Source organism: Motacilla alba, chromosome 8 (assembly GCF_015832195.1).
Source record: "Motacilla alba alba isolate MOTALB_02 chromosome 8, Motacilla_alba_V1.0_pri, whole genome shotgun sequence".
Taxonomy (NCBI): domain Eukaryota; kingdom Metazoa; phylum Chordata; class Aves; order Passeriformes; family Motacillidae; genus Motacilla; species Motacilla alba.
In genome coordinates, this window is record NC_052023.1 from 16,568,021 (window position 1) to 16,580,556 (window position 12,536).

Below are 12,536 nucleotides of genomic sequence, written 5' to 3' on the forward strand. Positions count from 1 at the left end.
CAGAAGTGATGAGACACTTTGCAACAGGAGGAAGGATTTGAAGAACGGGATTTGACAGGTTAGCTGCTTGGTACAGAGGGGAGGAGAAGCAGTTTCCTGTGAGGGGGAGTCAGGACTGGGAGAAGGCAGCAAAAAGGATGATCCTGTGGGGAATTTATACCCACTTTAAAATGATAAAACTTGGGATCACAGTTATGCAGAACAGTTCCACTATGAAAAGCTGCTAGAACTTGTAGAACTCTGCATTCTGTTGGGAAGTGTGTCTTTACCTTTGTAAAACTTTTAAAAAGTTACTTTTAACATGTTGCTTGTAGATTATTTTTTTCTCCCAGCATCTTATCACTACCTTCTCTGTGGTCCTCCTTGTGGCATAAACACATGCTGTAAATTAATCCGTGATTTTGATTGCAATTTTTTTGATTGCTGAGGAAACCAAAGAAACTTCTGCTGCTCCCAGAGCAGATTAGAAAATTATCACTGTGAGCACAAACTGGAGAGGGAAAGTGATGGTAGGCTGTGGTGTTGAAGGCTGGAATTAAAAGAGGGATTCCAGCTTTGGGAAGGAGTGGACCCAGAATGTACCTCCATTATGAACAGAAAACACGTTGAATCAATAGTTACAGAACATAGACTACGCAAAATATTGCCATAGGAATTCTAGTTGTCATAGTGGGGCACCAGAAATTTCAGTCACTTGTGCAGTACTGTGCAATTCAAAGAGTATGGCACATTGCTTTTGTTTTTCATAATTGTGAAATACGGTAAACATTAATTCCTGGAAAAGGAGAGCATTAAGCTGTTGTTTCTTGGATCTAGCAGCTGTGTCTTAGTGTCCAGATATGAGTAGCTATGCATACATTAGCATGTTTACTCTGAAGCTGAAACTTCATGCTATATAGAGGTTATATTGAAAGTCAATTTATTGTGTACTTCCCATCATTCAGAATTTCTGGTTCTGTTGCCTACAGTGTAAATGCATTTTACTGATTTTTCTTATGTCTTGGACTAGTTTGTAAACAAAAAAAAACCCAGACTGATACCAACCAACCAACCCACCCCCCCCCCCCAAAAAAAAATAAAAAAAACCAACCAAAAACTCCACCAGCAGGTAAAATTCTCAGAGAATTACAGAATATATACTGATAAGAGTATTTCACAGAGCAGCAGTGTACTTCATTGAATCTAGAAATCTAATCGTTATTCATAGCTTTCATCTTCCCTCAATACACAGAGACAGTAGCTGGTGTGCATGATGGAACGTAACACTGTTGTTTCCATATAGATTGCGCTAACTTCTATCTTATAGGTTGATTTTTTAAAATTTTAGCCTCCAGGACTACCATAACGGCTGTCTTAGGGGATCTCTATCTTTCCTCCAAGTGAATTATGTTGTTTGGAGCCTCTAGGGGTAGGGGAAATTAGCAGCACATCATGTATAAAATGTGGATATTTTTATGCTAACATATCTTAAAGTCATTCTAGCTTAAGTGTTTAAGCATCAAGTTTCACTAAGTCCCTAGCACTGTCTCTGGTATCAAACAGTGATCACATTAATACCTCAGAAAAACATGCAGCTCCTTTTGTGTTGCAGTTCCACAAAAGGATTAACTACTAATCGAGTTCAATAGCAGGACGTACAAAGTGGTTTTGATCAATTTATGCAAACTCCAATGTGAATGCTTCTTTTAATCCTTTTTTGTAGCAATGTATTTTAGTTAATATAGAAATTGCACATGCAGTTGAAAATTGAATTTAGTGGAAAATAGTATTTTGTGGATGTGTATACAGATGATGCCTGCTTTTTGTTAAGAAACAACAAAAAAACCTGACCCAAGTGAACAAATAGTTGTTGAGCTGCGAATGCAATACATGTTTCTTAACTCCACAACTAGTCACATTACAAATTTTTCATAAATGCTACAACCTTCTAACACATGAAATGACTTGGAAGAGGTATAATGATAAATGCTATTAGTACCTAAAATAGTCACTCCTCTCATGTGGAGAAATAAGAACATGTTGAGGATTCTGTGATTAGCGAAGACACTTGATTATCAGATTGGGAAAATCAGAACCATTTTCACTACCAAACATAAAATGTGATTTTCACAAAAACTCCACGTATAGCAGGGCAGTCCCCTTCCCTATTCCTCCTGTCTTCCCAGCTGTAGAACTTGCATATTCAGGAATCTGAATTTTCATGTTTACACGCTTTTTTACCTTATGCTTTTAGTATTCATATTGAGCTTTTCCAGCCTGCATGCAAGAGCAAATCTAAGCAAATAGAAATGTTTTTTAGAAGGTAATGAAAGAAAGGTCATGGTGCGCAGCATGATTAGCATGTTTTATTTCTGGACACATTATTATATATATTGTCTATTATGTTAATGATTTGTCACTATTCTGATGTATAGTCAAATTATAATGTACATAGGCAAAGAGATTAGTGTGCTTTATTTGCCAGAAGACTTGGAGAAAAAGCAGAATGATTCTGAAGAACCTACCCTGGGCTGTCTTTCCAGGATAGTCAGTGTATAACCAAGTCTGAAACTGCAGTGTGTTCAGTGATTCACTTTTATCACTAGAAGAGATGTAGTCAGGTGGATAAGGACTTCTGCATATTTTTATTTATCCTATTGTTCAGTATCAGTATTTATTCTATTTGTGTACTTTAAAACCACAAAGGTTCAGGAAATAACCCTTGCCATCTAATGTCATTTGCTATCACTTGAACTGTAAGGCAGTTATTGCAAAATCATAACACTTCACTATTCAAACAGACAGAGTGTTTATGGCACTCCAACTGAATTTTACTCTTGCCACTTATTACAGATCATTACCTTTAAGAGAAGCTTGCAGCTGGTATTGATGACTGGCAACAAGACATTTGTCACCTATCCTCTTGGGCAACAATAATCCAGGTGCAAACATAAGTTAGCAAATGCTCATCGGAAGGAAAGAAGACAACTGTTACTCATTTGTTAACAAAGTGCTCCTGATTTGATTTTGCATACATGACATTTTCCACAGGAATAAGAATCACTCAGCTAATCCAAGTCAAAAGTGACAATTTCCACAGGCTGTACTTGGAGCTACATATTCACTGGTAGGATGTGGGGAAATTTGGCAGAAATACTGAAATAAGTTAAGAGCTGCAGAAATCAGTAATTTGGAATTTGTTACCTACACACTTGAAGATTTAAATTAGATTGCACCTAGGCAGATATATTGTTATCAATATTGTTGAGATGCCCATAATATGCTGTTTCCATACAGTCTTCTCTCTTGTCTATAATTCTTTGAGTGTTTGTTATCTCCTAGTCGTGCTGTTTCTTTCTGAAAACACATTTGAAATAAAGGGAAAGGAAATGCCTAATGGGACTAGGAGATGCATTCAGCAGAACACTTCCACACTTCCTGCAATTTTAAACAACTACACTGCTTCTTGTGGGTAGCAAGCCAGTCAACATACACACTGCCTAACAGTACCAAACGTCTGCATCATTACATTTTATTTAATAGAACAGTTGCAAACATGCTAAAGTCTTAAGGATTGCTTAATTACATAGGCAATAGGATGGCAATAACAAAAGATTCTTGACTCTAGAATGTGTCTGCAAGTGCAGGTAAATGTTCATATGACAACAGTATATATCTTGTTCTGTTCAAGAAGCTCAGGCTGTTTGACCGGATCTCAGTTTTCAGGAGACTGGAAGCAGAGTGCTCAGCTCAGCTCTTACGGCTTTACTCAATCACAGCTATTTGGTGGTAGCACCAATAGTTCATTTCCTAGATAGCTCTGTAATATAAACTCTTAAGAGGAATGTTTGTATTTCCACTACACTGACCGTGTCTTTATTAAAACTAAGACATGAATAATGCTTCACCTTATTTGAACCTAGCCAGAGCCCGCAAGTAACTATGTGGTAACCAAGGACTATAGCGTGGAAGGGACTAAACAGTAAATGCTGCAACATTGTTAAATCATGAAAAATTTATTTTCATTACATATACATGAAGGTAAAAGATTTCAGTCAATAGTGTTTTGAACAAGCATTTCTGACATGAGCCTGTTAGTGTAGCTAGGCTGAAACTTAATGCAAAGTTAGTGTTTTGCCTTTATTTAGTAATTCACTTTTAGTGTGTATATACAGAATTCATTTTCCTGTTAGAATACCAGAGACAGTAATATCGCAACATTTACATTCCTCATATAAAATGGAGTAATGTACATTTTCAGCTTGGTGTAGATACATAAATATGTACAAAATAAACATTATTGTAATTAACATATCCAGACCATTTATTATTTAGCAACATCAAAAGCAGATGCACATAGATTTAAGTGAAAATGGTGAAAAACACCTTTATGACATTAGTGACCATTATTTGCATATATGAAGTAGTACAGATAAAGGCTTGCCTTTCAAGCCTTCTGTGGGCATCCAATAACTTTAGTAAAAAACAAAACTAATTGAGAAGCATAAGATAATTATATATATATATGTGTCATGATCAGATGGTTTACTAGGGTCCATCTTGATCACAAAAGGATAACGTAAAACATACACATTTGTTCAGAGCATAAAATATTGCACAAAAGCAATTTCTTTTGAGGAAAATAATTCCTGTGTTTGTGAACAGCAAAACTCCTTCTTACACATTAAAGAAATAATATATTTGCAGTTTCTAAACCAAAGAACATTCAGTAATACTGTCAAAACTGTCATCCATCAACTTCGTCCCAGCCTGTTTTATGGCAATGGTATGTCATTAGCAAGATTTGGCAAAGAGAGAAGGCAGATAGACAGTACTTGTATGTATCACAGGCCAGACCAAATCCAATAGTTACCTAAACCAACTGCTGGATGGTTTCAGTTCCCTCAAAATTTCAGCCTTAAAGAAATATGGAAGTCTTCAGTGCTAGTCACAGTGATAATCACACAGTAGTAGAGTAAGATTCTGTTCTTCTCTGCTTAGAAACCATCTTGTCTGAATTCCCAGTCTGAAGGGCACTTTCCTCAGTATCACTGTCACTGCTGTCTACAAGTGTGTGATCCAAAGACATCTGACCAGTCCTCCTGGGAAGATGAAAGTTCACCCCACTCTCCTGTATGGAGTTAGTTATAAAATCTTCATCAGAAGAATGAAATGATTCATCATCTCCTGTGAAATGGTTGACAATGTGAATCCCATCAAAAGTGGGTTGGTCTGAGAAGTTTCTCTGGCCTTTTAGACATTTGATCTGTTAGAAAAATTGGAAGTTGACAGTTAATCACAGCTCAAGAGTCCAGCAATAAAAAAACCCAAACAACAAAAACCAAACCAAAAAAAACAACTGCATTTTCAAGAAATGCCTAAGTGAACTCTTACTGGATAAAATGAAAGATCAGAAGTAGCACATTTGATGATCACTTTGAGTATTACAGTTTTAAGGCTTAATAATCAAGGTACCTAGAATCAGCAATGAGAGATTCTGCTTTTACTGCATCTCTAATATCCCCACAAGGATGGTTTCTATCCTCTAGAGTGCCCTATTTGCTTCTACAGCACTTTTGGCCTTAACATTTTATTTTTACAGCTCCATTCTTTCTGATATTGCCTGATTTCTTATTTGAGAAAGCACCCCCTTCAGTGAACAAGGTCCCAAGTAAATATTGCCAGCTTCTCAGAGTGACAGAAAAAATCCCCAAGAGCACGTTTAATTCAGTCTACATTGTAACATTAGGTGTCTTAATTATCTAATTCGGATCCAATGAGATTTCACATCAAGTAGTATGAGAGAAACATCTCTGTGCAGCATACAGAGATTGTAGCTGCAATTTTAAGAGAACATCAAACAAAAAAAAAAATTATTGTCTGACCGTGGACAGATAAAATTTTAATTCAATGTGCTGCAGAGTGATACACAATTTCAACCATGCATTCAAACTACTCAATACTAAGACCCAAAGCAATAAGGTTTGGCAAATCCCTTATTAATTTAATGAAAAATAACTGCAACTCCAGAAGACATTCTGGAGCTTGGTTGTTTTTGTGGTATTTTGGCTTGTTTGATCTAGAATTTAATTTTTGTTAGCTTTTAGTAGAAAATACCTCAGGGTCAGTTTGACAGTCTGAGATATTAAAATAAAAAATCCCAAGGATGCAGATAAACATTAAAAATGGATTATAGAACCTTCCTGATGTCACTCTAAAAACTCAAAAGATGCACCTAGTGCTAATTTGGAAGCAGCTTTTTACAGTAAGAGACCTGGAGAACAGAAGAAATAAAATGCTGAAGAGTCTCTTTACCAAAATCTGTTTGATGTTTCAGAAATCTGAAGCTGTATTAATTTGATAAGTAAGAAGTGCTTGTATGTTCTCGGTATCTACACCAATAGGAGATTTTTACCTGTCCATTTGGGGAAGAAGGCATCTCTGTACTTACCATGGGCTTGTGCAGAAGATGAGAATAAAAAAGGAGTTGAAAAAAGATCACAAGAGTCATAATCATGCTAGAAGCCATTAAATTGCATGTTAGCACGTAAAAACTCCAACTTTTGATGTTATAGCAAAAAATCCCTGTTAAGAATATGGGTACATGATGTAGATCTAAACCTTTGTGGTTACTATGCATACTAATATTAGTTTTTTGCATTTTCTTCACATACACATAGGCTGCTGTTGTTTCCTGAGGACTTTGTACACAAGAAAAACAGAGCTCCACACTTGTACAGCATAACTCATGATGCCAGTAACACCAGCTTATATCAAATACAAATATATCTGGAATAGATAATTTTTACTAGCTTATATATCTAGATGCAGAAAGCCTGGTACAGAAATTCTTGTGTTATTTAGAAATATTATTCCTGAAAATATCCTGCAATATGATCAGATTAGCTACACATGAATTTTCCAAAACAGCTATCAATTTTAGTCACTAGGAAAATAAAACACAGAAACCCAACAATTTCTCTCCACCCTTACCACAGGAAAAAAAAGAACTGCTGTACAAGTGACTACAAACTTCATATTAGAATAAGAAATTATATGCTTTTAGGTCTGTGCAGTTAAGCCATTGGTTCACCTGAAATTATAAAGCTGATACTCAATGTTAGTTGTTTGGAACACTCAGAAAGCCAAGCCAATGACTTCAACTGTTTTTCTGAAGACTTAAACATGATACCTTTAGATGAAGTTATTTAGGTAACATGACAAAATCATGGTTTCATGGTTTTAGGCAGCAACTGTTCCAAATGGGAGTCTGTGGAAACTGCTGTTGGTGAAGATAATCATGAACAGACACAGCCTTTGCCAGTTCCTAAAGGGAGTCTCAGAAAACACTGTGTTATCTTTGTGCATCCTTTTGTTAGAATAACAAATCTCCGACTTTCCAGAAACACTTTTGATCTGCAGCTTTACACTTGCCTGCCTTTTTTCTTAAGCACTCCTCGCGTGTAAGGGGAAACAGACTGCTGTGAAGAAACATATACTGCAGAGAATCCACACTACACATTCATCAATGGTCAGAGAGCTCCAGAATTTCTGTCTGCTTCACAAATGGCCACCTCAGCCAGAGCACTGTGGCACAGACCTTGTTTGTATTATGAGGATCAAGAGGCTGGAGAGCAACACCGCTGAAGAGGACAATGGGATCCTGACACAAGGAAAGCTAACTCAAATCCACACCATCCCTGGGCAGTGAGGAAGGCCAACAGCATGCTAGGCTGCACTGACAAGGGCAAGTGTACTTTCATAGTTGAAGATTGTTCAGGGGCCCTTCAACCCACTATTTGTTCAGGAGCATTTCCGAAGGAGCTCGATTATTTGGAATTTTTACTACAACAAGATGGCTTTGTATGGCTTCTCAGAGCATTTGAAACAACTTGCAGACAGCCTGCACTCCAATGCAATTAAATGCCAGCGGCTAATGCCAGTGTAAAGCTCTAAAACTGAGGTTTCCTAAAATTAAATTTTGTACTCTCATATAATTTTACAGTCTAGCAAGTGAGGCTCTACACTTACAAAAGAAAAAGCAGTATCTTTTTTCAAGGGAGGAACATTACTGTACTATTGGCTCAGGACAATGGTCCATCAGCCTAATATGGTGTCTCCACCAGTGACAACAGGACATTCATATTACCAAGCCTCCATTCACTTGGCCAGAAGCTGTTGTAGCAAATATGAGCGAAATCTTTTTCTAGCTGCTTCAGCAGATGTTTATAGATCAGCCGTCCCTGACTGATCATATAATTTGCTGTCTACCTCCACATCTTCCTGTGGCAGTAAATTCCAGAAATTCCTTTATTTATTTTAAACTAATGTACTTGTTTTAGTCAGTGCCCCCAGATTCTAATAATGCAGGAAAAAGTGGTGTAAAGCAGTTCTGTGGTCATTATTCTGAAACTTAACATCATACTAGTACCTTCTTCAGTTTCCTCTCTAGAGCAGATAACTTCCAATCCATTTTAGCCTCTCATAAACAGGTGTTAAGACAACCATCATTCAGTTCCATTTAACTTTCCTACAGACCTTTTTTAAATTCTCTACATCCATCTAGATACAACTCCCTTTACATGGTTTTTAATATAGTTTCTTTTAATGCCCAATGTTGCCTTGTCTGATTTGGCTTGTGCTGCATGCTAAGCCAGTGTCAGAGGACTCAATACCAACTGAAACCATCTTTCCTGATTTGTAACTATCAATTGTATGTTTGCCATAGTGTAGGTATGGCTTAGATTTTGCAACAGATGAACAACCACCTTATTCACACTGAAACCAATTTGTCAGCTTTTAAAGGCAGACTTGAGATTCTTGTTGTCAGTGTTTTATTTGAACATGGGAAAATAGCTTAAGGTAGGAACTAAAGGATTAGGCTAAGATCTTGCCATTCATCTAGCCAAGCATATTGAGACAACGGGAAATCCAACTAAGAGCTTGGAAAGCAGGATGTGCGGATGCAGCCCAAACACTCCCCCCACACCCTAGTTCTACTCTATACTTATCCCTGAAGGAACTACAGCCATGTTGAGCAAAGTATGGACTTGCACCCCAGGGTCTCTTAGTTTCTCTTCTCTTTTATACAGTCGATATTGGTTAAAGGCTTTCAGTTTTGGGTCTGGCCTTCCTTCATGTGAAGGGAACTAGATCTCTGTCACTCCAACAAGTAACATTTAAAGGAACCTGTTTTTTACTGCTTCAGTTTGCAAGAATCTCAAATCTGATCTCTAAAAAAAAAAATTTAAAAAGCGCAACCAATAATAAACCAGGTCTGGTAAATCCCATGTGTTTTGCTTTTAATTCTCAAATCCAGGTCATATTGTCTAGATGACTGCAACTTCAACCCAAGTTTTCACTACAACACATTCCCATAGTCTTTAGGACATTTCAAAGGGTTAACAACATTATATGATCAAAATATATATCATTATTATCCCTTCAAAAGCCAGCTGAATCAAAAACAAAGTCTTAATAACGTGCACATTTATATACCTTCTTGTGTCTAAAGAATTCAGCATTTTAAAGACAAACTGTATGTCTACTGGTCAATGTATGAAAAAACTGTACATACTCTTATCAGGTAACAGTGTACTTCCACAAATATAGCAGAGCTGAAAAAAGGCTATCAGATCCTTGAACCTTAAAATAAACTTTCTTACCTGATGCTGACTGCCTCATCAAGCCAGGCATGAAGGAGAAACAGTAAAGAGAAATTTAGAAGTTTTAAACAATTCAAAAGGTGTTCCATATTAAATCATAGAATCAAGTTTGAAGGGTGATGGTCAGTTGCAAGCAAGTTATATTTCTAATACCCTTTGGGTTTTTTGAGAAGGGAACATAGGTTAAGCTTTCAAGTGGGACTTTGTGAAAGAGTTTGACTTAAGCTCTGGGAGACATTTTTATGTTGCAACCTGTGAGGTTTTAAGCTAGGAGTTCAGTGGTGAAAAGTGGAACTAAAATGCTACTGTCTGCTCCCTTTAAAAGGTTTCGATCAGTAATTAATTATTGAAATTTACTCAATTCCAATGAGTAAATATAAACTATAAAACCAAGACATACACAAGTGAGATGGAAATGTGACCACTGCCTTGGGTGAATAAAATTGGTTTTGGCAGAAGGCAGTATATAAATTTAAATGTTTATTTAAAGAATAAAGATCCTGAATTCTCAGTACTTTTACTTGTAAGAAGAGGAATCTAAAAATCAGAGTTCCCTCTTTATTTGTTCTAACCTTAGTAACATTTGAAACTCTTCATAAGATTTCCTACCTAAAACCCAAACATGATTCAAAAGAAAACTAGAATGGCTGCTGAAAATATGATCTAACCACATTCAGCTGAAGAAACAAGTCATAAGGATTTTCAAATACCTTTCCTATAATTCAGAAAAAATTGTCAACTTGGCACCATGAAAATAGAGATTTAGAAAATTACAAGTCAATTTAAAAATCAGTTACGATCTATTAAATTATAATCACATTTAACATGAAAAACAGCAAATTAATTGGAATTCTTAAAAATTCCTGAGACTGTCCACAGCATCTAATGGGATCCCTTATCCTACTTAACAGCTGACTGCTACTTAGTGATGACTCTCCTATTGCAATAAGATGACTCCAGTTTAAGGCATACAGTAGTACACTATCACTTCTTTAAAAACACTCCCACTAACTTCTTTTGGAAAAATGCATATCACAGCAAATCAAGTAAGTGGAGCATCTCCAACAGAATTAGTAGGAAATGCATTGCCATTAAGGACACAAATATCAGTCCAAACAAATATTACATCCAGCAGGTATTACAATGCAGAAGCCATTCTTCCCCTGTACTCAGCACTGGTTAGGCTGCACTTCAAGTGCTGTTTTCAGACCTGGGCCCCTCAATTTAGAAGGGATGTTGAGATGCTCAGACACATCCAGAGAAGGGCAACAAGCCTGGCAAAAGGTCTCGAACACAACCAGCTATGGGCACTGGGGTTGTTAAGCCTGGACAGGAGGAGGTCTTCTCCCAGGCAACCAGCAGCAGGACAAGAGGACAAAATCTTAAGCTGTGCCAGGGGAAGTTTAGGCTGGACATGAGGAAAAAACACTACTCAAAAAGAGTGCATGGGCATTGGAAAGGGCTGCCCAGGGAGGTGGCAGAGTCACTATCCCTGGAGGGGTTTAAGACTGGATGCAGCAGTTAGTACCATGGTCTAATTGGTAAGGTGGTGTTAGGTCATAGATTGGACTCAATAATCTCAAAGGTCTTTTTCAACCTAGTTAATTCTGTGATTCTGTGATTTTTTGAGTTTATAAACTGATTCAATCTAATATAGCTGCAGTATCATTTATCCACTTCTCACTTCTTCAAGTAATTGCAGCAAAAAACCCTTGAAACTGGCAAGAGTAGCTCATCAGAAATCAGAGCAAGCAGTAAACTCCAGGCTGGATAATCCTACTGTGGGCCCAAGCCAGAACAGTGGTAAATGACAATATTAAACACCTGAACAGACCTAGGCTCCTTTTTCTGGCTGTGCCAGTATGGCTGCTATTCTTAAAAGTTAAAAAACCCAGAGAGGCTCTGGACTGACTTTTTTTTTTCCTTTTTCCATCTACAGTAGGCTTAAAAGCAACAGTCATAAGGTACTACAGCATTAATTGAATCTGCCCCACTCATCATTAGCTACTTGGAAACCAAGATTGTGTATGCGATTAATTACTGAAGTCTCCTGTTTAAGGAAACTATTATCTTTATTTTTGAAACTCATACTTTTAAAAGGATGACCAACATATTGCTATACAACCTGAAATATTTATCTCAAATTAATTTTGCAGACCATACCACGAAAAAGAGATAAAACCCCTCCAGTGTGTTGTAAGTGAAAAGCAAAAGAGCAGCAGAGAATTTCCAAGACCGAGTAATTTCAGGCTTTGGGGTTTTTTTAATCAGCATTTAAATATTTGGCTTCTGTTTTAAATTGCCAGCTTTCGTAAGTCATATTCAGTCTAAGAGTAATGCAAAGTGCATTACAAAATCTCTGTAACTGTCAGGAAGCTTAAATAAAACTACAGAATAAAATCTACTGGAGCTCAACTCCAGTTGACCACATGTTTATTTCATACTGCTCTGAATGTACTCTTAAATTTCTTTACTGAAGTTTTTAATAAAAAGTGGGTTTTTTCAACATTGTTATTTTGAGAGTACTTGAGCTAAAATGAAATATGATGTTAAATTAAATGTATGTTGTATATCAGTTTTACCATAGACAAGTCTGCTGCACTGTAAACGTGACAAAGACTAAAACCAGCAACAAGTGTTCAGACCAGAAGGTTTCCAGTGAATCAGAACAGGAAACCAATAAAGCGATCAATGGGAGGTCATGACTTTTTGATCACTGCACTATATGGTTAAGTATCTGGTTTTGATCTAGTGCAGTCTAATCAAGTTTAACTTTGAAGTTAGGTATCAAATATTCAATTGAAATAGCAACAGCACTGAGGAATACCCAACTTAAATGCTATTTTGAAAAGAAGTCAGTATTTAGTAACTGTGTCAGGTTTTATTTCTTGA

General features: G+C 36.8%; 1 protein-coding gene across 10 annotated transcripts in view; it reads right to left on the reverse strand.

Annotated features, from left to right (window-relative positions):
- Window positions 1–3,976: 3,976 nt before the first annotated feature.
- Window positions 3,977–12,536, reverse strand: part of EVI5 (ecotropic viral integration site 5) — a 74,362-nt gene continuing 65,802 nt past the window's right edge. For 8 of the 10 annotated variants that reach the window (XM_038145161.1, XM_038145167.1, XM_038145163.1 and 5 more), the window contains one exon: window positions 3,977–5,245. In XM_038145161.1, coding sequence (XP_038001089.1) covers window positions 4,940–5,245 — 306 coding nt within the window. In that variant the 3' untranslated portion in view covers window positions 3,977–4,939. Of the gene's footprint in view, window positions 5,246–6,430; window positions 6,437–9,644; window positions 9,655–12,536 lie in introns of all 10 variants that reach the window. The other 2 variants (XM_038145165.1, XM_038145166.1) reach the window with 2 other exon arrangements.